Raw genomic sequence first — 24,965 nt, forward strand, 5'->3', positions numbered from 1 at the left:
TCATAACTTAGGGATATAAAGATCCAACATTATTTCGTGGGGGAGGATAGTGTTCAAATTCTAGATATTAATGATTTAAGTACTAAACCGACATGCTGATTGTATACAATTCCAGGTGAGTCTGTTCCGATTTCGTTTGTTAATTCCAATACTAATGAGCACATTCTAGATACTGCAAAGTTTCTATCAAATACAATGTCGGACAGACTCAGGATGAACTTAAGAAGAAGACGTAAAACCGATTACAAACACTTTTACTCCTATTTAAGCTGTGGCGGATGTGGTGTTTGAATGGACTAATGATACCTTTGTAATTGTCGAATGCACGATTTCGAATTCCAAATACAATACATTCGTTTGTGCTTGTGTCTCACTTCTTAATTCAATTGCGTTATTTCTGGGACTCTTAGTTCGTGCTATAATTCAAATAATTCAAAACATTATAATATAGCAAAAGAAACAACTGTCTGTGAATAAGGCAAAACAGCAACAAACAACATCATCCACAAAAAGGTATATTAAGTGACAAAGATGATAACAATTTTTGTGGAATGAATGTCACTTGTAAGCTCCTAATGGGAAAACAGCCACAAACAGAGTTCACTTGATCAAAAAAAGGCTACTCTGCACTGTTGGCACCAACAGTGTGAAGCGAAATGCTAACCCACCAGTGTTATTGAATAATAACCTGGGTCATTATTCCCACGTAGTATTAAATGGCCCGAAAGGTTGCTATAATATTGTTGAAATCTTCACTCACAGGCCGTGGCCAGTAAAGTAAAAGAATAGATGACTGAGATTGAATTTATTTGAATAACACCAGCAGAGTGGGTATTAAGAAACCAATCAATTAAGTCTGTTCTTTTATTGATACAGACAGACATTAGATACTGGATATAGAAGTGGTCACATATAAATTGTCACGAATAAAGAAAAAAATGTGGTCTCTATTTGGTCGTTACGAAAATCGCTGAATACATATGTCATAATAGATCTGGTATATGCATAACGCATCCTGAACATATATCCCGTATAACCCTTCCATCAAGGAGTGACCATCTGAGAGGACATTCTCAGAAATGTTACCAGCCGAAATCAAACGTTACGACCAGTTTTAATCCTCGAATTGAGTCTTGCTTTAAATGGTCTCTGCGTCAGTATTCCCTTCGTCAAGTTGAAAAAAACGGCCGGATCTCTATGATACCACGAATAGCGAGGATTGAGGTAGGTCATATGCAATTCTGTCCTTAGCACTAGCACCCGAGACATGCTGAAGAGGCTTAGTTACCTTACTTCGAATTTGAATTCAAGGTCGCTCAATGCGTGTCGTCGAGAGTGTTTTTGAGTTCGGGAAGACCTTGAAAAAATGCTCTGAAACAGAAAAAATCTTGGTAGTTGACTTTTATGCTGACTGGTGTGGACCTTGTTGTCGTATCGCCCCGCAATTTGAGGCTCTCTCATCTGAGTTTCGACAGGGAAATTTTGTCTTTGTGAAAGTGAATACGGACCGTTGCTCAGAACTTTCCCGACAAGAAGGGATTTCAGTTCTGCCAACCTTCAAACTGTATCATGACGGAAAATGTATTGAAACAATTGTTGGTTAGGTCAAATTATTTGATAACCTGAGTTAAGGTAGCAATGTTGGTCGGTTACGACAAGTTTTGAATGAGTTCTCTCTGGATAACTCAATAATACAGCTCAAACTCAATAAGAATCACTTGGAAAGATTGCGTGCATTTGGGTGTTTACACAAGATTTGCGACAGAATTCTAAGTTATCCTCAAGAAGATAAGTTTCGCCGCATTGGTTTGGCTAGCTCTGATTTTATAGAAACACTTCTAGTTGTTCCTGGATGTATGGACTTCCTATTTTCTGCAGGTTTTCAGGTGTGTTTAATTCGTTTGTTTCATTTGTTCGGAAAGTATTTTTTGGACTTAGAAGTAAATAGCTGCCTATTTGATATTTGTTCTTTCCAAACTCCAGTCTCCTTCAAAATATTTTTGAATGCTGAGTGCTTACAAACTGTCAACAGTGTGTCTAACGTGTGCTGTTAATACCAGGATTTTACTGGGAGAGTCGTGATTTTGCACTGGATAATGTACATTGAATAGAGTACCAATGAATTGTGGTTTCCAGTAAATAGATTTATAGTGTTTATGTTGCGAAATGTACTACAATCAGTCATTTTAGTGATTATTAATTCATACCCCTATTAATCAGCTCCTAAGAGTAAATCGTAAACCAATTATTCATTGCCCATAAATAAACTTTGTTACTTAAAATCAACCAGTTTTCAGTCCAAGTTCTTATTATTCCAATTAACATGAGGAAAAACTGTGATAAGAATTGGTATGTTTTATAAATGTTATGCTCACAACAAACTGGTAAAATTTAAATAAACCATGACTTTCAGTCATTATAAATGGTCGTTGTATGGTGGTCACGTTGAACGAAGCTCTCCTTTACTGTATCATGGCCGTTGATTACCATTTATCCAAAACTTGGAAAGGAAAGATGTACTGGGCAGCCGACAAACTAGTGAGTGTAAAAAATTTATAAAGTAATCAGAACTAAGAGAATCTCAAATACCCTGATATCTATTTGGGGTCTCCTTGTACCAATGTTTATGTGTCTAAATAAATAAATAAATTAGAGAACCTGAGTATTATACACCAAACTTGTTGAAATTATTTACTATTAAACTGTAGTGTCTAGTACTATATCAAGTCCAAATGCGTTATTCTACCTTCCAGATAAACCAATTTATTCTTCTTGGACCACATTTCAACCCTTTCAGTTATTCGCTCATAACTGACTATCTGAGTGTATGCGTGTTCATCTTTCACCTTATTCATCACATGTCTTTAACTTATTTTTGTCTGGCTCTGAATGGTGTCACGCTTTATCAAAGAGAATTGGTATATTTGGCTTCTCCGGTCTGCTTCCTCGCCTAGTTTCTCTTATTGTTTGTCTGGGGTATCGAGTATATAAAAAATTCAAAATTTCCTCTCGTATTTAAGTTATTCCACTATTTAATACAAATTAAGCCGACAATTATGTAAAAGGGTAGGTGGCCTGTATATTTCATTAACATCACCATACAATCAAGTAAAAGTCAGATCAACGGGGGACTAAAAAATCATACAAGCTCATTTTATTCGGGTGGTGAAACTCTGGTTCGTGGCATTTCGTTGTGGTTATCTTATTTGGGAATACGTCCGTCTAAGTAATTTTTCTTGATAAGATAGCGTGAGCCAAAAAGCTATGTTTAATCTTGTGACGTCTACATTTTATGTGGTCCAATGTTCTGTATTGTTTAGCGACTATGAAATAAGCCATACTATTTTTTATCCAGATAATCGCTTATTATAACTCTAGTTCCTGCAACCTAATTTTGTTATCATAAGCTAGAATTTCGTCTAGTTGTAAGGTTCAACTTATATACTGTAAGTTTTAAATACTAACCTAGAATCTCAAGACAATAAAACTAAGAAAAGTTAGATGTCTTTGGAGTGAGAGGAAGGTTATGAGTATTGTGAGGGAAATAAGACGTTCAGGATGTAAAGATAAAAAAGGAATTCATGTTGTTCATTCTGACCAATTTCCAATTGTGTTACTTATAGTCTCTAATTAACAGTTTATGCAATTCATTTTACCATCTTTAAAGTGAAAGTCTGCACCTTTCTGTATAGTATACAGCAATACTTAATATTTATTGAGACGATACCGTGTCTTGTCTTAGTTACACTTAGGTTTTTCGTATCTAACTAGTAAATCATGTATAGTGAATGCGGATGTGATTGTATGAGTTACGGGTTTTTGTGTATCCTTTAACTGCTATGAAGAATTTTACACCTTACAAGTAAACTGTCTTTAGTATCATGTACAGTTGTTTCTACCTTTTTTATCATGCAATGTTGATTAGATCTAATTCCAACGTGACAATTTATATTGTCACGTTTAGTATCTCGTAGATATTTAAGTATTCTTTAGTGTCAGTAGTAACCGAACTAAGTCATTTACACTTGAGGGATCTTAAGCCTATATATATGATGTTGATGCGGTTTGTTTATCTTTACCACATTTTCTCTCTTTTAAGGAGGCTGATGATGCTTTTGCCTTACCAGCTACTTTCGATGTCGGTCATTTGAAGAAGTTATTTATTCAGTTAAGATCTTGTTTGGTATGTTTTGATTATTTATTAAGATAAAACAGCATATATTAGTTTAGTTGGTTTATACAACTATTTTTTCACCAGTTATGTGTCATATTATGGTTATTTTGAGTTTTAACACTGCATTTTATCACCGTACTGAATGTGTGGCTATTGTTTAATACTGCGGTATAGCTGTACGTGTACTGCAACTAGCTCATATCCAGTTCATTTCCTCAGGATTGTATTGGTTTTGATTCACGCATTTTCTACCGTAGTTGTTCGTTTACTAGGGGCTTCAAGTGATCAGCTATTTACTTGATGTGTAGACACTAGTAACTTTCTCTTTTGTATTTTCAAGTATGCATAATAATAAAGACGGTTATTAGGATAGTGATGTTATACGAAGTTTTTATTTATTTATTTATTTAAACACATAAACATTGATACAAGAAGGCACCAAATATATGTGTCACACAAACTATTTGGTTTGGATGAGGGCTGCGATACTGCCCAGGTGCCCAAACCGAAGCAGAAAGTTTTCTTAGGAGGCTGCTCCCCATGGATCAGGATACATTTGAAGTTCATTCTTTTAATCGAAATGGAATACCTGGAAGCAATGGACGGCCGTTTCGTCCTAGTAAGGGACTCCTCAGCAGCGAGCATCCACAACCCCACATGTGGGACTCGGACCAAGGATCTTCGGCCTCGTGCGCGAACGCTCAACCTCTAGACCACTAAGCCGGCATCCAACGGTGTTAATGTCTAACTTCTATCGATCCATGATCTTGCGCTACTGTTCATGCACTGAGGTAGATACCTATCTCTACCCGACACAGACTGAACTCCATTGGTCACGGTTTCTCACTAGAACTCCAGAAAGTCCATCTTGAAGCCAGTCACTAATGAGCACGTGATGGTTATTATCAGAGTGGGGGTTTGTGGAAATTGTAGTAATTCTTTGTTAGTTGTATTCATGATTCGATCGATTAAAGTTAGAGATTAACACCGTTGGGTGCCGACTCAGTGGTCTAGAGGTTGAGCGTTCTCGCACGAGGCCAAAGGTCCATTTGAACATGTGACAGTATCTAGAGAAAAAGAGTATATTCCCTTTACTACTGGTTGTACCACATAGTTTAAGGTGATTTCGTGTATTAATTGATATCTATCGGTACCAGTATTTGATAAAATTTTGGTGAAAAGTAATAAAACATCAGGTTTTGTAAACAAAAACCTCTGTTGTTTTGTTTAATTAATTAAACAGTCAGTAGTTGAGGCAGGTAATAGACTAAGAATGTCCTTCATTAGTTATAATCACACGGACTTTGAAGATCACGATTTTAATGATTTCTAGTTAGCTTTATTTGAAATTTATCTAAATGTTTGTTTTGTGTTAGCGTTTTCTTGAAATAAAATGAATTGGTAGAATGCACCATAAATGCGCCCCCAAATGCCCTGGTATGGCCGAGAGCGGGGTGGGCCCGCCCCCCCTCTCGAAATGCTCTCACACGGCCACGCGTATATAGCCTCTGCCAGGGAAGTCCTACTCACTGCCTTCTCGTGACGGGGGTGTTGTTTACGAAATGGAGAGGACTAAAAGCGAATGCCCGGCGCTTTAATCGGATTCCAAACCAATGGTGCACATGGGCTCTAGTATCCTGAGGGAACAAATGGCGTATGGAGCAATCGTTGGTCACCGGCTACCATGGGACTGCATCTCCTCACGATGCTCCACTGCCTTGTGGGTCAGACCTTTAGGTCAAAGGCTCGGGGTGTGGCCCCCTAAGAAAACCATCTGCTTCGGTTTAGGCACCCGGTCAGTATCACAGCCCTCACACAAATCGAATGATTTATGTGGCGCGTATCTACATGGTGCCTCGTTGTACCAATGTTTATGTGTTTAAATAAATAAATAAATAAATGTCTATTAGTGAATGGTTTAAAATACAGGGTACTACCTATAGCATTCATTACTGGAATGCTTTGTAAAAACTCAGAAAGATCTAAGCACGTGGTGCTCACTTGATAAAAATAAGAATTCGCTTTTGTCGTGTAGTTCGGTCGTTTAGTGTTTAATGCGCTCAGTTGTCAAGCAGTCGGTTACAGTTTCGAATCTTACCCTACCTACCTAGTATCATTACTGCTCATACAAACAGGATGGGTGTAAGAAAGCCAAGTATATGGACATATATTAGGTCACTAAGTTATATGACAAATAGGAATGATGTATTATTAATGTTACCTAGCAGTGAGTTTTATCAGTTTACTTGACTGGTTTATTTCTGTTAAAATATTGGTTTTGGCTGACAAAGTAGTTGTAACATCTTAAATCATTATTTTCAACAAATCATCATTATGTTTCGTTATAATCGCATCATTTATCCACTTACCACAGATTCGCAATTTTCAATTTAATTTTAGCCGGTTAGTTCTGTGACAGTAAATCAAGACAATCTGGATCTGAGAAGCTCTGAAATAAGTTTTGTTAATCGATTGCTTCAGTATCGTTCTTTTGTTGTAAACTACATGGATTTAGAGTTACAGGTAAGCGGTACATAAACTATTTGTACATAACCATTTTTGGTTAATTTAATAGGTTCAAATTTTGAATTAATTTAATCTGTCATTTCTTTCTTTTGCTTGTTTGTTCAGGTCACTGGCATTAACCTGTAATTTTAAAATGGTTAGACCTATTTTTAAGAAGTTTACTCTTTGGTGGTACCATATCAAGGAATTGATACAAGAATCATCAGCTGATCAGTTAGTCATAAACAACTTAAAACTTGTCATTTTTGTAAATCAACCCATGTCACTGTTACACCAACATTTACTTACTTTACTTACTTACGCCTGTTACTCCTAATGGAGCATAGGCCGCCGACCAGCATTCTCCAACCCACTCTGTCCTGGGCCTTCTTTTCTAATTCCATCCAATTCTTGTTCATTTTTCTCATGTCTATCTCCATTTCCTGGCGTAATGTGTTCTTTGGTCTTCCTCTTTTCTTTTGGCCTTGAGGATTCCATCTGAAGGCTTTTCTTGTGACGCAGTTGGGTGCTTTCCTCAATGTGTGTCCTATTGTAGACTCACTGGCTCTATAAGTTAAGCATAGAGAATATGATCCAAAAAGAATGAACGGATTGGAATAACAAATTGTATCAGAACTTAAGATCTAAAGAATACAAATGAGTCACCATATATGCGTCGTTGCAACCAACTTTGAGCCATGACGCGCAGAATCTCCAACCACTGATAGCGGTTATCACGCGAACTCCAACCAGGTAGTCTGCATCTACCACGTGGCTCAAACAGTTTATGATTTTATGAACTGATGCCGCGTCCTGGTTTAGCCTGTCCCAATTATATAACTTAATCCCATAACGATGAGTATCGCTCATCTGGTCTGATGGTAGTGGATAGTGAGATGAAGATTCAAAGCTTTATCAATAGATTCACCATCTTTACATAGTTTCTCTACTTTCAATCTCAGTTCAGTCTTATATCAAATGTTTTGGATAAGAAGCAATTGGATTACAGAATAGGTAATTTCATTTAAATGTCTAACTAATGTTACAACCCTCAACTGGAATAATCAGTATCAACGATCAGTCAGTAGAAGCACCTTTGTATTTGCTTAACTAGCGTTTTCTTCTAGCGGGAATGTCATAGAGTTCACAATATACAACCACAAAGACCAATGTATTTCTTCTATTTTTTTTTCTATTTATTCACTAGACTCGGGCACGTGAATTGATTCCCACTGAACAGCTTCTTTTATCCGCCTCTCAAAATAATAGTTGTTCTATAGATGATGTGGAGCCCAGAGATTTTCTTCGAGAGTTATTAATTTGGTTTAAGAGTGAATTCTTTAAATGGGCTGACGACTTTGTATGTAAAACATGTGGTGTAAGTTTTCTGTTTGTAATTTTGTTAACAACATTTCATCTTATATTCATAAATGGTCAATTGTTTTCGATTTAAATGAATAAAAACAGTCAATGGTAAATAATAAATCTGACTAGTCAGTCTTACCTTATAGTGATTCCAAGGAAAGTCAGTGTTTGTTTCAAGACTGAAAATCATCGTTAAATGTTACACTTAGAAGCTAGAGTATCCTGTACTTAATTAGTTCTCTGTAAAAGGACTGATTATTTATGCTAGTTAGTTACTGATTATTCACTGACTTCCTGATCTAGTTTTCCCTGCTAAGTACCAGTTTAGTGAAACATAGTAATAATCTGTTTTGGGATCTTATAGATGTAGTTTTCCTTAACTTTCTTGTTTTTCCATTAACACTGACATAGCTTTCATTTGAATTTCATAGTTGTAAAATTTTAAAGAAGCGGTTGATCATCCTGATAAGAATTAAATTCTCGATGACAAGGTTTACCTGAAAGTTGGAAATGAAAATGATGAATATACAGCCGAATTAACTAGGTATGACAGTTGATATAGTGAAGAGGTATTAAATCTAATGATCAGATTTTAATTCTTTCGAGGGCGAGTAATTTACTATATGATAGTGGCTAGAATTTGTCGACAGGAAACCGTGGACATAGGTTTCGTGCTATATGGTACTCGTCGGCAATCTGTGCTTGTAATCTTGAGGGAACTAATGCTTCCCGGTAGACTTGATCTCATGTCATCCAGACCCCCACCCAGAGACGTTGCCAATGTGCTATCCGGGTCGCGACTGACCTATGAGACTGTGATGTATTGGTTAATCATTGGGTAATGGTCAGTGTTATGTATGTCAAGTTTTTTTTAATGCAGATGGAATTCTATCGATCGATTTGCGATCAGCACTAAGCCTAGGTCCAAGATTTCTTGTTGAATACCTCCAATCACCATATAACATCTCAAAATAGTGCACGCAATGTCGACTCACCTAGACTAGTGGCCACTTTGCAACTTTACCAATAGAATTCGATCAAGACTAAAAGGGACTTAATATACATGACATTGATCACTACCCAGTGACCAACATGTATACATGTTGTTATATCGAATAAAATAACGTATTCTTATGGCCATTAGTTTCATCTTTGATCTCAAGTCATTTAAGAACTGAGGTCAATAGTTCGATCTCTTAAGCAGCCGTATCTTGGCCAAATTGTATCGTTGCATGTTATCAATCCATCAGGATCCTCTTTCATTTTCACAATTTAAAATCTTCATTGAATCATAAAATCTTGACCGATTTTAATGTAGAATTACTCACTTCGTCCTGTAATTTTATCAACGACTTCCTCCTAGTAAACTTTCGTTCATCTTTGAGGGTATATCTTTTTCATTCTTTATAAGCATGGAGTTAGCCTTAAAATTGATGCACTAACTTACATTCTAAGTTGTTTTACGCGAATCTATTCGCCATAGGATAACCATTATTTCACCTTGTCCCAAATTTCTCTGAATTGTTTATATTCTAAGCTGAAGGTTTCTTCTCTAGTAGTTATATTTCATTCAGGATATATATAGAATTGTGTTTTGTTTGCTGTTTCATCCTCTTATTGGACTCTTCAATAGTGTACATCCACAACCATGAACAAGTGTAGAACCGAAGTCTCACAAAAAACGCTTAACCATTAGGATCATTGTGTTAGCGTCCAATGCTACACATTTTTAATATCAGTGAGTTTTATTAACAACTTATTGGTCTGACGAATTCAGACTCAACAGTCAGGGTTAATTAGTGCTCGTCATACCAGTCCAATAAAACATTTGCTAATTGTCAACAATATAGTAAGTGTTTGTAAACCGAGGCTTGTTTTTTTAAACCCTATTAAAGTTTTGTATAGCAAGCAGTAGATGTATTTTGTGTCTGTACTATAGACATTACCGTAATGATGAATATAAATGTTTGAAATGTTTTTTTCGAGAAAAAAATTATTAGTTAGTGTTTACGTTATTTCTCTGTTCGTATTCAGAACTGAATTAAGAATCAGTCCTTATTAGGATATATGCATCCTGTACGGGTTGTAACATTATAATCATTTTGTAACAAGTCTTAGGATGTATGCGAATTGTGGGTAGTGGTGGAGTCCAACACTTACATTTAGTCATATTGTAGTGAACGAGAATACCAGTGAGTGCAACCAAATGTATTTTAGCACAACATTACAGAATCTCTTAGTAAAATCTAGGTACCATGGAGTAAATACTTCATTTGCGAAAGGTTCAATTGTCTCAGACTTTGTTGTTTCTTTTCCACACCAATCATTCTCTGTTCTCGTTCTCTCCTCTTCGATCTTCTTAACCTTCTGCCTCTAGACATTTCATTTTCGACTGATGATACGTACCACTTATAACTATCAGTATCAGTAGCATGCACCACAATATGTGTTGCTCATTAAGTGCATGGATCTGCATCCCAACCAATGATAATGTTCACACTGAGAGTCAGTCAGTTACAACATAGAACCTATACGTATGTACATCGGTTCAAGTTACCACACCAAATAGTTTAGAGTAGTAAACGTTTTAGTAAAATGAAACGTGCTTTTCAATTTAACACATTTAAAATATTCTTATGTACAGATTATTGAGCAATGATTTGGGCTACGTGAAATGAAGTTGTCAGGTCGAATCCCAGAATAGTAGAGGTAGTAACAGTATCAGTGGTAATAGGAAAGATTAGGCATCAAAGATAGGACTCGTGAAGAAAATGTAAATTGATGAAATAAAAACATGAGTAAGTTATGAGGAATTTAGGATCTCATGAGGAAGGATGCATCTGTGCCGTTGCAAACGATCCTGAACCATTTCATTCAGTCTCTAACCATCGGTTATGATAATCACGCAGATCCCAACCAGGTAGTCTGTATCTGTGCATGACCAAGTCCAGTTGTCACAGACATCGTGGACTGATGCTATGCTTTCTTCCAGCCTACCTAAGGATCAAATTCAATTGCCTTCGTAATTTAAACATCAACCGACAATTCATTATTCTATTGAGTTGAAATAGCCACTGATCTGTCGAATGTGTTTAATATATATATTTCTTTTCTTTTGTCAGTAAGGGGTTTGTATCATTCCATTCTCTTAATGACACGTGTGTAGTGGATGGGAAATCCGTTCTTTCCGTTTCGATTCTTTCTGAAAAATTTCTTTTGACCAATAACTTTCATTAATTTATTGATTTGGCGGAATTCTTTGTGTAATGAACGAAGACTTCGTAAACCACTTTATTATGTAAAATCACACACTGCATTTGTAAAATTTGAAAACAATACATAACATACACTATTTGGCCATTATTATTATCATTATTATTATTATTATTATTATTATTATTATTATTAGTGGCTTTTTCCAATATTATATTTTTAGCACGATCTACAACTCTCAGTGCAATGTATTTCAACAAGTTTACTTTTCTTATTTTTTGATTGATCTTGACGATATATATTGATTGATTACCGGTTAGATGTTAGCAGTCCAGGAATCGATATCTGAATAATGTTCATTCTTTTCAATGCAAATTACCAGCCACCACGATATCTCTGATGGTTGTACTTTTCTTGTAATTTGTACAGCGAAAGGTCTTAAACTTTTCATAAACACGATTAATAGACAATGTGTTGAAACAAACAAAAGACATGTAACTTGTCAAGATATCTAGATGGCTGGAACGGGTAGCCCAGTTATTCAAGCAGGCCGCCTTGAGTTGCTCCTCACCAACTCCATCATTCTTCCATTCTTGTTGAGATTTCGGTTGCTTTCTGTTTTCCCTTTTCTTCATTTCCCTCTTCTGTCTGTAAAACTCCTACGTACAATTCCTGATAAACACTATTTATATCTGTCCATAAAAGTAGCACACACCCCACTTGTACCTTTAATTGTTTTACACTTTGTAAAATTTTCATTAATTTAATTTCAGGGCAAAATGGCCGCATTCTCAAACGATCAGCCTCAATTGGATGAAATGAGTGATGGTGGTGCAAACGTAGTAGAAATTTATCAGTGTAAAACAAATAAAACACATCCATTATATCGTTTTCCTCGATATAACAATCCCAGAAAACTACTTGAAACTCGTTTAGGACGATGTGGTGAATGGGCAAATTGTTTTACATTGTTCCTTGTTTCTGCTGAACGTCACACTAATCAACCTTGGTTTGATGCATGTCGACTTATTATGGATTGGACAGATCATGTTTGGTGTGAAGTGTACGTTTCGATCATTACTATCATTTAATTGGTAATTATAGCTAATTCTTAAAGGATTAAAACAGTTTAGAATATAGATTTGTACGTCTAAGTTTTTCTGAGAAAAATTATAGGGATTTCCGACGTCATCTATTTCTGTACTTTTTCAGTCATGTTACAGCGTATGAAATATTTTTACTTTATCCTTATTTAAAAGATAATATTCATTGACAATAATTATATGCGCACTAGTGACTAATTTCGTGTGGTTATTTCTGGAGTTCTAGTAAGAAGCCGTGACTAGTGGAACTTGAGCACGTCAGGTGTGAAACAGTCACCCACCGATGATAATATTGGAAGATAATTGGGAGATGTCGCGATCTGATTGAAGTTCAACATGCAAACCATTGGATTCTGGCTCATTTGTGTAAATGTCAAACGCTCACCCCTAGGTTTTGGAAGTCCTGCGTTCAATCCTTAGTGGGGTTATGGATGCGCACTGCTGATGAGCATCGTACTAAGACGAAACACTTGTAAAGTGCTTAGTTCCTCTAAATGGTTGTCTAAGTAAGATCAGCTCGTAATGTAAACTATAGGATACATGAGGTCATTTAATAGTTTAAAGTAGTAAACGTTTTAGTAAAATGAAACATGTTTTTCAACTTAACACATTAAAAATATTCTTATGTGCAGATTACTGAGTAATGATTTGGGCTATGTGAAAAGTTCATCTATAAGTATTATTGCTTTATATATTGACTATATAATTTAAAGAAAGTCTGTGGAGATTCCAAAATACCAATGATTCCTCAGAGATTCATAATTAACACTAAGAAGTTTATGCTGAAATGTAGGATAATTTATATCCAGATAAGTCTCAACTTTTATTAAGTTACTCCAAAAGTAAAAAAAAGTTGGTTAGTACACTCAATTTATAGTTTAAAGAAAGTATTACCGCGAAAAAATCATTCACAAGTAAAATTTTCGTCAATTTTAATCTGAGACTGGAGGCCCTGGGTCCGAATCCCGCGAGCGGGGTCGCGGATCAGTCAGTCAGTAACAATGTAGAACTTCGCACGTGTGTACATCAGTTCGAGTTGCCATACCACATTAGCACAGAGATGCAGTTATCGATTCAAATCCCGTAGTGGTAGAGGTAGTAAGAGTATAAGCAATAATCGGAAAGATTAGAGTTTGATGTTATTCAAGGAGTATAATACAGTGAAACAAATTTGGAAAGAGGAAAAAAGGGACATGAACTCAGAAGATTGGAATTTAGGAGAACACAAACAGTGGATGCACCTGCGCCATTGCAAACGATTTTGAGCCATGTCATTCAGGGTCTCTAACCATCGGTTTTTATCATCTCGCGGATCCCAACTAGGTTACACCTACCAATATGACTCAGTCCACTTGTCAATGACTTCATGGATTTGTGCCATGTTTTGGTCTGGCCGCCCCTAGCTTTCTTCCAATCTACTCCTACACCACTGAACATCGCACGTCGGGGCAGTCGGTGGTTGGGCGTAATTAACTCGTGTCCCAGCCATCTCAACTGATAAAGTTTCATCACTTCATCAATTGATTTGCCATCCTTACCTAGTACCCGTTTCCTAACAGCTGAGTTACATACTCGGTGGTCCCAGGATATACGAGCAATGTTTCGAAGACACCTATGATCGAACACTAGTAACCTACGAATGTCCTCTACTCTTACCGGCCATGTTTCACTGCCATAAAGTAGGACGGAACGAACTGCTGCACAGTAAACACGTCCTTTGGTTGATAGACGGATATCTCGCCTAGTCAGTCAGTCAGCTACAACGTAGGACCAGGCACATATATGCATCGGTCCAAGTTACCATAGCTCATTAACACAACAAGATGGACACCGGGTTCATAAAAGTAGTTAATTGAGAGGTGGTAATATGTAAGAGAAAGATTGCAATAAGGATATAGTACAGGAAGAAACAATTAGTGATTTTAATCTCTTAGTTTAAGGGAAGACAGAGAGTGAATACACCGACGCCATTGTGTTCGATTCTGAGTCATGTCACCAAGAGTTTCTAACCATTGATTACGATAGTCACGCGGACCCCAACCAAGTATTCTGCACCTACCAACATGGCTCAGACTACAAGTTAGTGACTTCAATGACTGATGCCACTTTTTGGTTTGGCCGCCCCTAACTTTCTTCCAACCATCCCGAACACCGGTTAGCATTGCACGTCGTGGTAATCGGTGTTCAGGCATACGTAACACGTGGCCTTACCATCTCAGTCGATGAAGATTCACAACCTCATCAACTGATTTACCATCATTCCCTAATACCCTGCGTCGAACATCACTATTACTTATCATGTGATCCCAGCAGACGCCAGCAATATTTCTAAGGCATCTGTGGTCAAATACTAGTAGCTTACGAGTGTCTTCTACTCTTAATGGCCATGTTTCGCAGCCGTAAATTAAAACAGAACGGACCGCTTCGCAGTATACTCGTCCTTTTATTGATAGACGGATATCTAGCCTTCGCCAAAGGTGACGTAAGTTGGCAAAAGCCAAACGAGCTTTCCGAATCCGTGCTGAGATTTCGTCAGATACCAACCCATTAGAGCTGATCAGACTTCCAAGATCAGTGAAGTTGTCAACGCGTTCGACTACTTCACTCCCTATCCTTAGTTCAGGTGTTGACGCAGGCCAGTCCTGAAACAACAACTTGCATTTAGACGGAGAGAATCGCATTCCAAACATTCTGGCATTGTTGCCTAGTGCCACCAAAAGACTGCATTTTATCAGCGTCTTCACCAAACAGGACTATGTCACCTGCGTATTCTAAGTGGATAAGTGGACCTCCTGGAAGGAGATCAATACCCGAGAATTCAGTCGACGAGAATGTTATTTCCATCAATAGGTCTATGATGAAGTTAAACAAAAATGGAGAAAGTGGACAGCCTTGACGGACACCACTTGAGGTTGCAAAAGCAGATGACAGTTCGCCATAAGCTCTGACTCGACTGGTAGTGTTCGAGTAAAGAGCCTTCACAAGGTTTATGTACTTCTGAGGTACGCCTTTCAATGACAGACACTGCCGCAGAATCTCGCGGTCTACCGAGTCAAATGCTGCATTTAAGTCAAGAAAGACCACCATTGTCGGACGCCGATAAGTATGCCTATGTTCTAGAACCTGACGAATGGTGAATATGTGGTCGATGCAATATCTCGCCTACTCCATAAATGACGCAAGTTGCCAAAAGCTAGTCGAGCCTTCTGTATCCATGCTGAGATTTCGTCACACACCAGACCACAAGGGCTGATGAGACTGTCAGGATAAGTGAAGCGGTCGACACACCCAACTACTTCACTCCCTATCATTAGTCCGGGTATTGATGCAACCCAATCCTGAAGTAAAATTTTGCATTCGAGCGGGAGAATCGCATCTCGAACATGCTTGTATTGTTGCTTAGAGTGGTCAGAAGACTGCATTTTGTCAGCGTCTTCACCAAACAGGACTATTTTATCTGCATATTCTAGGTCAACAAGTGAATCTCCCGGTAGAAGTTCAACCCTTGTAGATTTAGATGAGGAAAGTGTTATCTCTAAAAGCACGTCAACGACAAAGTTAAACAAGAATGGAGAGAGTGAGCAGCCCTGACGAACACCACTTGAGGTAATCAATTCTGATGACAGTTCGCCATAAGCTCTCACTCTACCAGTTGTGTTCGAGTAGAGAGCCTTTATAAGGTTAATGTACTTCTTTGGTACTCCTTTCAGTGACAAACACTGCCATAGAACCTCACGATCAACAGAGTCGAATGCTGCCTTAAGGTCGAGAATTACTACGATTGTGAGGCGTCTGAATGTTTGTCTGTGTTCTAGGACCTGACGTAGTGTGAGTATCTGATCTATACAACCACGTCTAGGTCGAAAGGGATCGCGGATGTGCACTGCTGGGGAGTCCCACAATAAGACGAAACGGCTGTCGAGTGCTTCTAGGTTTTTAATGGTGGTCTAACATCAATCGGTTGATGATCTCAATCAAAAACATAATAATCTCCACAACTGTATACTGAATGATTTAAGTCAATAAATATGCATGTAACATTATTATGGTTACAAGTTATGTCCTTCAATCATTAGTCAACTTCATCATGTCTAAATCACTACTCCATTTATTAATGCTATACTTACAGAATTCCTGGAATTGAAGTAATATAGTGACTGCGTTGAAGTACAACATTACTGTAACATCATTTACGTAACATTTTCTAATTTGCCTCTATATAGCTGGTTAAAGGATAAACATAATGATAAAAAACTTTGGGTTCACTGTGATCCATGTGAAGTACAATTGGACAAACCTTTACTGTATGAATCTGGATGGAATAAAAAAATTAATTATATTATGGCTTACACAGTGCCACCTCGATCATTATATCAGAAATTGGATAACACTACCAAATTAGTAACTGTGGATATACAAGATGTGACATGGCGTTATACACAGAAGTTTTCAGAAGTAAATTGCTTTATTGTCATTTATATCTTTTTTTCCTTATCAACTAAACTTATATCTTTTCAACCATCTCAATAGATATGTCAGTAGGTATTTTGTATTTCAATTTACATTTGAAATGAACCAGAGGTTAGATGATCTGTACTAGCCCTGCCAATGTAACTCTTCTAGTTGATCCATCTCCCTGTTGAATACATTGATAAATGAAGCTTCAACTACGTGTTGATGTAAAGAGTTACACTGGTTCATGATTAATTCAATTGGAAAGTCGATTATCATGTAAGAAGTAATTGTTTTCGGCTGTGAAGATATTTAAAATGTACTTGTAAATTCCATGTTCTAGAAGACGAGAAAAACGAGAGCATATCAGCTGTAGTCCAAATATTAAGGGGTCATCGCGTAAACTAAAGGTTCTAAACTCGACCCTCTCTGGAATTGTGAATACACACTGCTGAGGATTCTTATACTAGAATGAAACAATTGTTGATGCTTTCTATTTTCCAATGGTTGTCTAATCAAAGTTAGTTTCTAAGCTTTATAAACAGGGATGATTGGTGGCTAGCAGTGGAATCGAGGACACGCGTTTCGTCCTGCTTAGGACTCATCAGCTGGATGTATGTGATCAATTGCAGTCCTAACACCAACGGAAAGATTCAAACAACCAAAACAAAAATCAGTTAGTTAGCTCCTGTTGCAAACTATTAAATAATAAAGGAATTAAGAAAATAGTAACTCGGTGAACGGTTTCAGCCGTTGAATCTGTAACTGCATTAGAAAGAACCCAGGTTAAACTATTTTATATTACTAAACCAATCATAACTGAGAGAGCTAGAAAAGACACTTGTAAAACGTTTCAAAACTTAGAAAGCAACAACCTTTTTCCGGATGAATCAGGTTATAGTATACAGCTCTTCGGCGTTTATTTGTTGCACAACAAGCACAATTTATCAAGCGACATGATTATGAACGAAACAGATTTATGTTGATCGATTTTATTAACAAAGTATGCAAATTAGTTAAGATTTTTCTCAGTATAGAGTTGTGAAGATTATTTAGTTTTTGATTGAGATCATGAACCGATTGATGTTAAACCACCATTGAAAACCTGGAGGCACTGGACGGCCGTTTCGTCCTATTGTGGGACTCAGCAGTGTGCATCCACAATCCCGCTCGCGGGATTCGAATCCAGAGCCTTCAGTCTCGCGCTCAAACGCTTAACCTCTGAACGACTGAGCCGGTATCCAACGGTGTTAATGTCTAACCCCAACCAATCCACGAAATTGTGCTACCGTCCTCCTTTGTATTGAGGTAGATACTTGTCTCTACCCAACACAGATTAGCTCCACTGGTCACGGCTTCTCACTGGAACTCTGAGAATTCCCTCACGAAGCTAGTCACTAGTGAGCACATGGTAATTATCAATCGGTTAAGAAGCATGTATATCAGCATTGGACTTAGACACTGCATAACGAATCATAAATATGGTAGTGGATGGTGATTGGCTTTTAATTCCTTGGCTATGAAGTCTATCTTTCCGTTGTTTAATCTTATGAGATGTTAAGAAATAAAACCGTAATAATTGATTGTTCAGTCTAGATCTTTGGTTGATGTTAATTCATGATCTAGTCTATATATACACATTTTGCCAACATACACGTTCGGTATGAAACTGGACTGTATAGTCTCCATACATCATACATTTTTGTACATTTCCTGGACAGGTTCAATCCCGTCGAAATATGATTAGAGAATCCGTATTGGCGTATAAATTAGCGGACATTCATACTAATGCTATCCGAAACTGGTCGCTTAACAATAATCCAGCCGATTTTGACCAAAAACCATACTGTTGGGATTCAGTTATTGATGAATTGGTGAGTTTCCTACATCCTTCAAAGTGTAATGATCAACTTCCGGGTCGTCAAACTGGATCGTTGGAATGGCGTCAAGCTCGTGGTGAACTGGGTCAGACTTCTCTATCTGTTGAACCACTTCTTAAAGGGTAGGTTCTATTCCCTATTTTACACTATTGTCTCAATATCGCTATGATATGACGGTAAAAATTTTTAACAGTAACTTCAGATTATACCCTTCCGAAACTTCAACTTTGCCTAATATTTATCTCAATATAGAAACATTATTACTGTGGTTCCAGTAATAATGTGATGTCTGTGTATGTCTTTGAAAATTAGGTACGGGGATATCTTTCAAGGTCATGTATGTAAAAGGTTACTATTGAATAATTACAACAGTTCATTTGACAGAATGAACACTTTTTCCATTTCTTCATAGTGTTTATGGAATGACTTGAATATGCTTTAATCATCATTCATTTGTATTAGTTCCTTGAATCTTCCGATTGATGTTTAGGACTGAAATCGATCAGTTTCTTTTTAGCGTATGGGCATCCTGTGGGGATCACTTTGATACTGCCAACAAGTCGCAAGCATTATCACCAGAGTTGGATAATGGCTAGTAGTTTAATACAGGACGAGCGTTTCGTCCTATTTGGGTTTCGTCTGCTGGACGTGCCTGCATCCCAGAGTTGATGTTCACTCCGGCACTCGCAGATCCAAACAACCAGTACATATGAATTAAACACCACCCGATTACTCAAGCCACTGGCTATCTGGGCTCAGTAGCTGAGTCGATAATGTGGTGGCGTTTGAAGCATACGGTACTGGGTTTGATTCCTGAAGTGAAAATCAACTCCAGGATGCAGGTACGTCCGACTGAAGAGTTCCAAACAGAATGAGACGCGCGACCTGGATTCCACTGCTAGTCATCATCCATATCTGCCTACTCATCACTGTTATTTATTGTCTTAAATCTAGTTAAACTTTTAAAACCGTTGCATAGATCTTTTGTTAACAAGCGTAGGCTAACCAGAGATCTCTAGCTAACTTTGTTTTAGGCTATCTTCTCCCATGTGTTATTCATTATTTCGATGCCAATGATTCTCAGCGCAGTGTATTTCTTGGTCTACCTCTTTTTTGTTTGCCTCGACAATATATTTTGTGTTACAAACTAATGCTTAATTATCGTTTATATGATAGCATAGAACGGTGTTTTAGTAGCAAAGTAGCTAACCTTCATCTAACCTCAGCCTTATGGAAAACACGGCTCAAGCGCCCGAGTATATGTTTCCATATTTTATTAGGAAGTTGCAATTCTGACGAAATTACATTATAACGTATTTATTCAAGGAAATAATGTAGAATTTTATCTTACTCCTATTTCCAAGTTCTACTTTTTAATATACTAAGTGACTAGAAAGGATGTTGGAATTCGATTAGTAGTCATGTGTTGTAATTCAACTAACGGATAATGTTCTCCGACTTTAGCTACGTATTGAATGGATGTAGAGCACTACTCTTCAACTGTACTATATCCACAATAACTTTTGACCTAGTCCTAAAAGACTTATTATTTATTGTTATTTATTAAAACACATAAACATTGGTACAATGAGGCACCAAATACATATGCGCCACACAAATCACTCGGTTTGTATGAGGGCTGGAATACTGCCCGGGTGCCCAAAACGAAACAGGTGGTTTTCTTAGGGGTCACACCCCGGGCTTTTGACCTGAAGGTCTAATCCACAAAGCAGTGGAGCAACGTAAGGAGATGCAGTCCCATGGTAGCCGGTGACCAACCATTGGTTCATACGCCATTTGTTCCTTCAGGATACTGTAGCCCATGTCCACCATTGGTTTGGAGTCAGGGTTTTCCAACTCCCCTAGGTGGACTCCCCATGTCCACCAACCTGGTTTTGTAAACAACAACCGTTGTGCGAGAAGGCAGTGAGTAGGACTTCTGGAAGTCGCTGTGTACGCGTGGTCATGTGGGAACATTTCAGGAGGGAGAGCTGGCTCTTCCTACTCTTGGCCGTATCAGGGCATTTAGGAGGAAAGAATAGAGGAAGTTTATTACCTGTCTCATCCAATGATGTTATGGTGGGAATGCTTAGGCATATATATATATATATATATATATATATATATATATATGATGTGTTTGAGAACCAATTATTCAACATCGAAGTTCCATGCCGTTTGACCTATGGGTACATACGCGATTTCAGCATTCGAAATAGTGATTATTAAAAATTATTTTTTTGTTGCTGATTGTGATTTAATTTTTTGGGAAACTATTGCATTTCCCGACATAATGGACCAAACCGAGTTGGTAACCTGGATGAAGTTGATTCCAACTATACTTATTAATTCATTTCTACCTTCAAAGGTTGTTTATATATTTCTCACAGTACATGAGTTCGCTAAACTATCAAGTTGTTTTACTCATTAAGAGAATATGAGAAGATATATTTTCATACTTAAATTATTGTAGCTGATTTAGGTATACTATAGATTATGGCTTCACTATTGCATTTAAGATTTGTCGATTAAAGATCTAGGGTTTAATCTCGTGAATTGCTTATTTAAATCCTGTCCCACATCGTTTAATTCAATTGAAACTATTTGATTATCCTGTAAACAAAGTATGGCTCAAAATCTTGTACACAAACCTGTACTCTACAATCAATTTATACTAAGCAGAAGAAATGATACCTGTGATGGACGGATTTCTTGTATATTGTGTTGAGAAGGTTTAAATCCCTCACAAAACCACATTCTTATATGGTGCTTTGTTAGTGTTCTTTTTGTACATCTGCGTTTCTGCTTCCATTTGTCGGAATTCCCCACATTAGGTGTCTATTATTTTTACCACGACTGAAGATCTTATATTCTTACTAATCTGTTACTCTTCTCATGTGCTGCTCTTTGTTATTCTGTCATGGAGAATGTAGATTTATTTGTAACAGATTGGTTTCTTTCGTTTGTCATAATTATGTAGCTATTTAAAACTGTGATGCACTCGACAGTTGTTACATCTTAATATAGGACTAGTGGTCAGTGGTCATTCATAACTCCACTATGGATCTAAACTATAACATTTATGTTTCACTCAACTATCACTTAGACTTTAAACCACATATCTAAATTCAATCAATTCGCAATATTAGTCAATCTCCTTTGCCATTAATGAAGCGCTGTCTTACACTTGACATGCTTGGACTCCATTGATCACATCTTCTAACTAGAACTTCAGGAATTACCACACGAAATCCATTCTCTCTTAATAAGTCTTTGTATCAAAATTCGGTTTTTAGGATTGATTGTGTCTAGGTTTGTTGTATTCATTGTATTCAGATCAAAGTGAGTATTCGTTTCACAAATTTTAAAGACCATGGCAGTTTCATTAAAATTACTACCACTACTACTATCGTTACTATCATTATTCACATATTGTACACTTGTTAATGCTCTTTTCTTTCAATGTGTCTTTTTATTCCACTTAATTATAATGTGTATGTGTCTCAATCAACATTTTTTTTTATTAAAAAAACCCAGATCAAAGTGTATTATCACCCCGTCTAATTCGGAACTTCAAAGTGGAATATTTCACTTACGTTATAATTCAGCTTTAAATATTTACCAGCGTCCTTATTATTCTAATGTTAGTAATAATAATAATGATAATAATAATAATGCAAAGACGGATACTGATATTGTATTAAAGTTTCAATGTTCTACAAATTCACCAAAAGCGAATAATCAAGAGTCAACCAAATTGATTGAAAATGCTCGGAAAACCGGTTTATATGGATGGCAGTCTGTGGTCTATCAATGGAGAAATATTTTTCGGAAGGTTGGTTAATTCCTATATATCTGCTTAGTTTCCTCATTCAATATAACTTTTTGGTAGGGGAGTGGATGTTAAAATGATGTTAGTATTCTATTTAGACATTGGTTGATCGACTGTTGCTTGTTCACAAAGCTAAATAATCAGAATGGGGATTTGTGGAGATTGCAGTAATTTTAGTAGTTGAATTGATGAGTCGATCTAAGCTAGACCACCATTGGGAACCTGGAAGCACTAGAGGGTCGTTTCGTTCTAATATGGGACTCCTTAGCAGTACTCATCCATGATCCCGCTTCCAGGTTTTCAATGATGGTCTAGCTTAAATCGACTCATCAATCCAACTACTAAAATTACTACAATCTCTACAGACTCCCATTATGATCATAATCATGTGCTCACTATTGACTGGATTCAAGATAGATTTCCTGGAGTTTGGTGAGAAGCTGTGACTAGTGGAGTCCAATCCGTGTCGCTTGGCGACAGTTGTCCACTTCAGGCAATGAATGAAGGGTTTCTCAAGATCATGGATCGGTTAAAGTTTGGTCCTAGAGATGGTGCAACACAAGTGGCTTGAGACGTTATCATATATGGCTCAGAATAGAAGCCAGTAGCGATCCTGCCGTAACTTTCTTCTACTTCATAAAATTGGGAGAATTCTTTCTGATTGTGCTTTAGCTAACTGAACTGCCTCCCCCATTATTATTATATCATTCGCATACACTAATTTATGTTCTTTGCTGTTCTCTATTTTCTTATACGCGCTTTACATTCTCTATCTCCTCACAACTTCATTGTTATTGTGTGGTGCATATGTATTTAGTGCCCCTTTGTACCAATATTTATGTGTTCAAATAAATAGATAAATAGAACATGCTTCTGAAATAATTGGAAGACTCACTTCTACATAATGATGGGATTGTCCTTAACAGCAATGAAACTATCTAGTTCAGAGAGTAAAAGACTACCAAAACGGTTCCAGTGTTTATGAAGAATGTTGAAATATTGACTAATTGTTTGCATAGATTTATTTATTTGTTCTTTTGTATATTTACAGGTAGAACTTGATTGGCACATGGTTTATTTAGCTCGTGAAGAGGATAGTAAACCATCAGAAGATGGAATAATTATCTGGATTCTTGATTTAAGAAATACTAATTATCGTGTTGGAAAAGTAAGCAATAATAAATAATAACTATGTGTAGGTTTTAAACTTTTGATAACTGCTTTCGTAAGTGCGTATGTGTGTATGGGCGCCTATCTGTTCATCACTTTTATGGTCTAGTTATCTCTTTTCAGAGCAACGAACGATTTTCAATGAAAACTATGGGTTAAAAAAATTTTCAATATTTTCTACATTTATTTTGAATGTAGCCTCTAATACTAAGGTATAAAATTAAAGCTGTTTGTCCATGTTTATGGGTAAATAAATAGAGATAGGTTAGTACCTAACTAGGGGGCTAATTTGGCGATCAGCTCGAGACAAGACGGGGGAGGTTGTGAGTCCTATCTTTAATGAAATTATCTATACATACTGCTGAAGAAATTTCTACTAGAATAACTGTTTGTTCAATGCTCCCTGCTTTTTATCAGTATCTTAACTTTCAGTCAGTGGTGAAAAGCATCTAAACTTTATTATTGACTACACGTTTTAATGTGTCGTGTAAAATTTAGGATGCTCTGTTTGGTGAGCTCGGTATGATGGACGCATTATTATTTTTGGTATATTCAATAATACTTATATTAAGTTTACCGATGGTATTCTTTGGTTTAAGGCTACGTTTTGAATTATCTATATAGTGTACTATTGAGTGTAGAGCGCTAAATCAGTGGTTATCGTGTTCGACTTTCACCCAATAAGTCTGAGGTTCAAACCCTTCTCCCACCTACTGTGGTTTGACCTCTCAGATGACAACATTTAGCTCTCACTGATATTCGCAGTATGTCTCGAAGGTAATTACATGATTCTGTTTCAGCTAATCAAATCTAGTACTGTTGAGTTTAATTTTAAAATATTTTCTTGTCAACAAATTGTCATTCTGTTAGACTGTTTGTCACATGAGTTAGACTTGTTAAAATTAATGTTTATTATTATTATTATTATTATTATTATTATTATTATTTAATGGATAATTAATTCCCCTGAAAATTGCAGTGATCTTCGTTGAATTGTTTAGAATCACGCTTATGCTGTTTGATGATTATTCAATGTATAATTGGAGTACAGAACTACTGAGAAACGCCCAAATTCCACAAACATTTAACCAGAATAATCCAAAAATCGAATTATTAAAACCATCAATTTATTATCGTTAGGTCTTAATCCGGTTACCTGAAACATGCATTATTAGTTGCTGGTTGTCAGGAACAACTCGATATTTCTATAAAATACTCACATCGTCCCGTGCTCTTCAACAGTTGTAATGAATTTATATGGGTTTCCCTTG

The 24,965-nt window shown here is 36.8% G+C and overlaps 1 protein-coding gene across 2 annotated transcripts in view; it reads left to right on the forward strand.

Moving 5' to 3' along the window:
- Window positions 1–1,319: 1,319 nt before the first annotated feature.
- NGLY1_1 (Peptide-N(4)-(N-acetyl-beta- glucosaminyl)asparagine amidase) overlaps window positions 1,320–24,965 on the forward strand; it is a gene marked incomplete at its 5' end in the record, with an annotated part of 28,616 nt that continues 4,970 nt past the window's right edge. The window contains 10 exons of one of the 2 annotated variants that reach the window (XM_012943401.2): window positions 1,320–1,599; window positions 1,633–1,886; window positions 4,100–4,183; window positions 6,575–6,697; window positions 7,887–8,057; window positions 12,031–12,320; window positions 16,584–16,815; window positions 18,534–18,814; window positions 22,230–22,527; window positions 23,576–23,692. In XM_012943401.2, coding sequence (XP_012798855.1) covers window positions 1,320–1,599; window positions 1,633–1,886; window positions 4,100–4,183; window positions 6,575–6,697; window positions 7,887–8,057; window positions 12,031–12,320; window positions 16,584–16,815; window positions 18,534–18,814; window positions 22,230–22,527; window positions 23,576–23,692 — 2,130 coding nt within the window. Of the gene's footprint in view, window positions 1,600–1,632; window positions 1,887–4,099; window positions 4,184–6,002; window positions 8,058–12,030; window positions 12,321–16,583; window positions 16,816–18,533; window positions 18,815–22,229; window positions 22,528–23,575; window positions 23,693–24,965 lie in introns of those variants that run through there. The other variant, XM_051217898.1, reaches the window with a different exon arrangement.

The sequence above is a fragment of the Schistosoma haematobium genome, chromosome 7 (assembly GCF_000699445.3).
Source record: "Schistosoma haematobium chromosome 7, whole genome shotgun sequence".
NCBI lineage: Eukaryota > Metazoa > Platyhelminthes > Trematoda > Strigeidida > Schistosomatidae > Schistosoma > Schistosoma haematobium.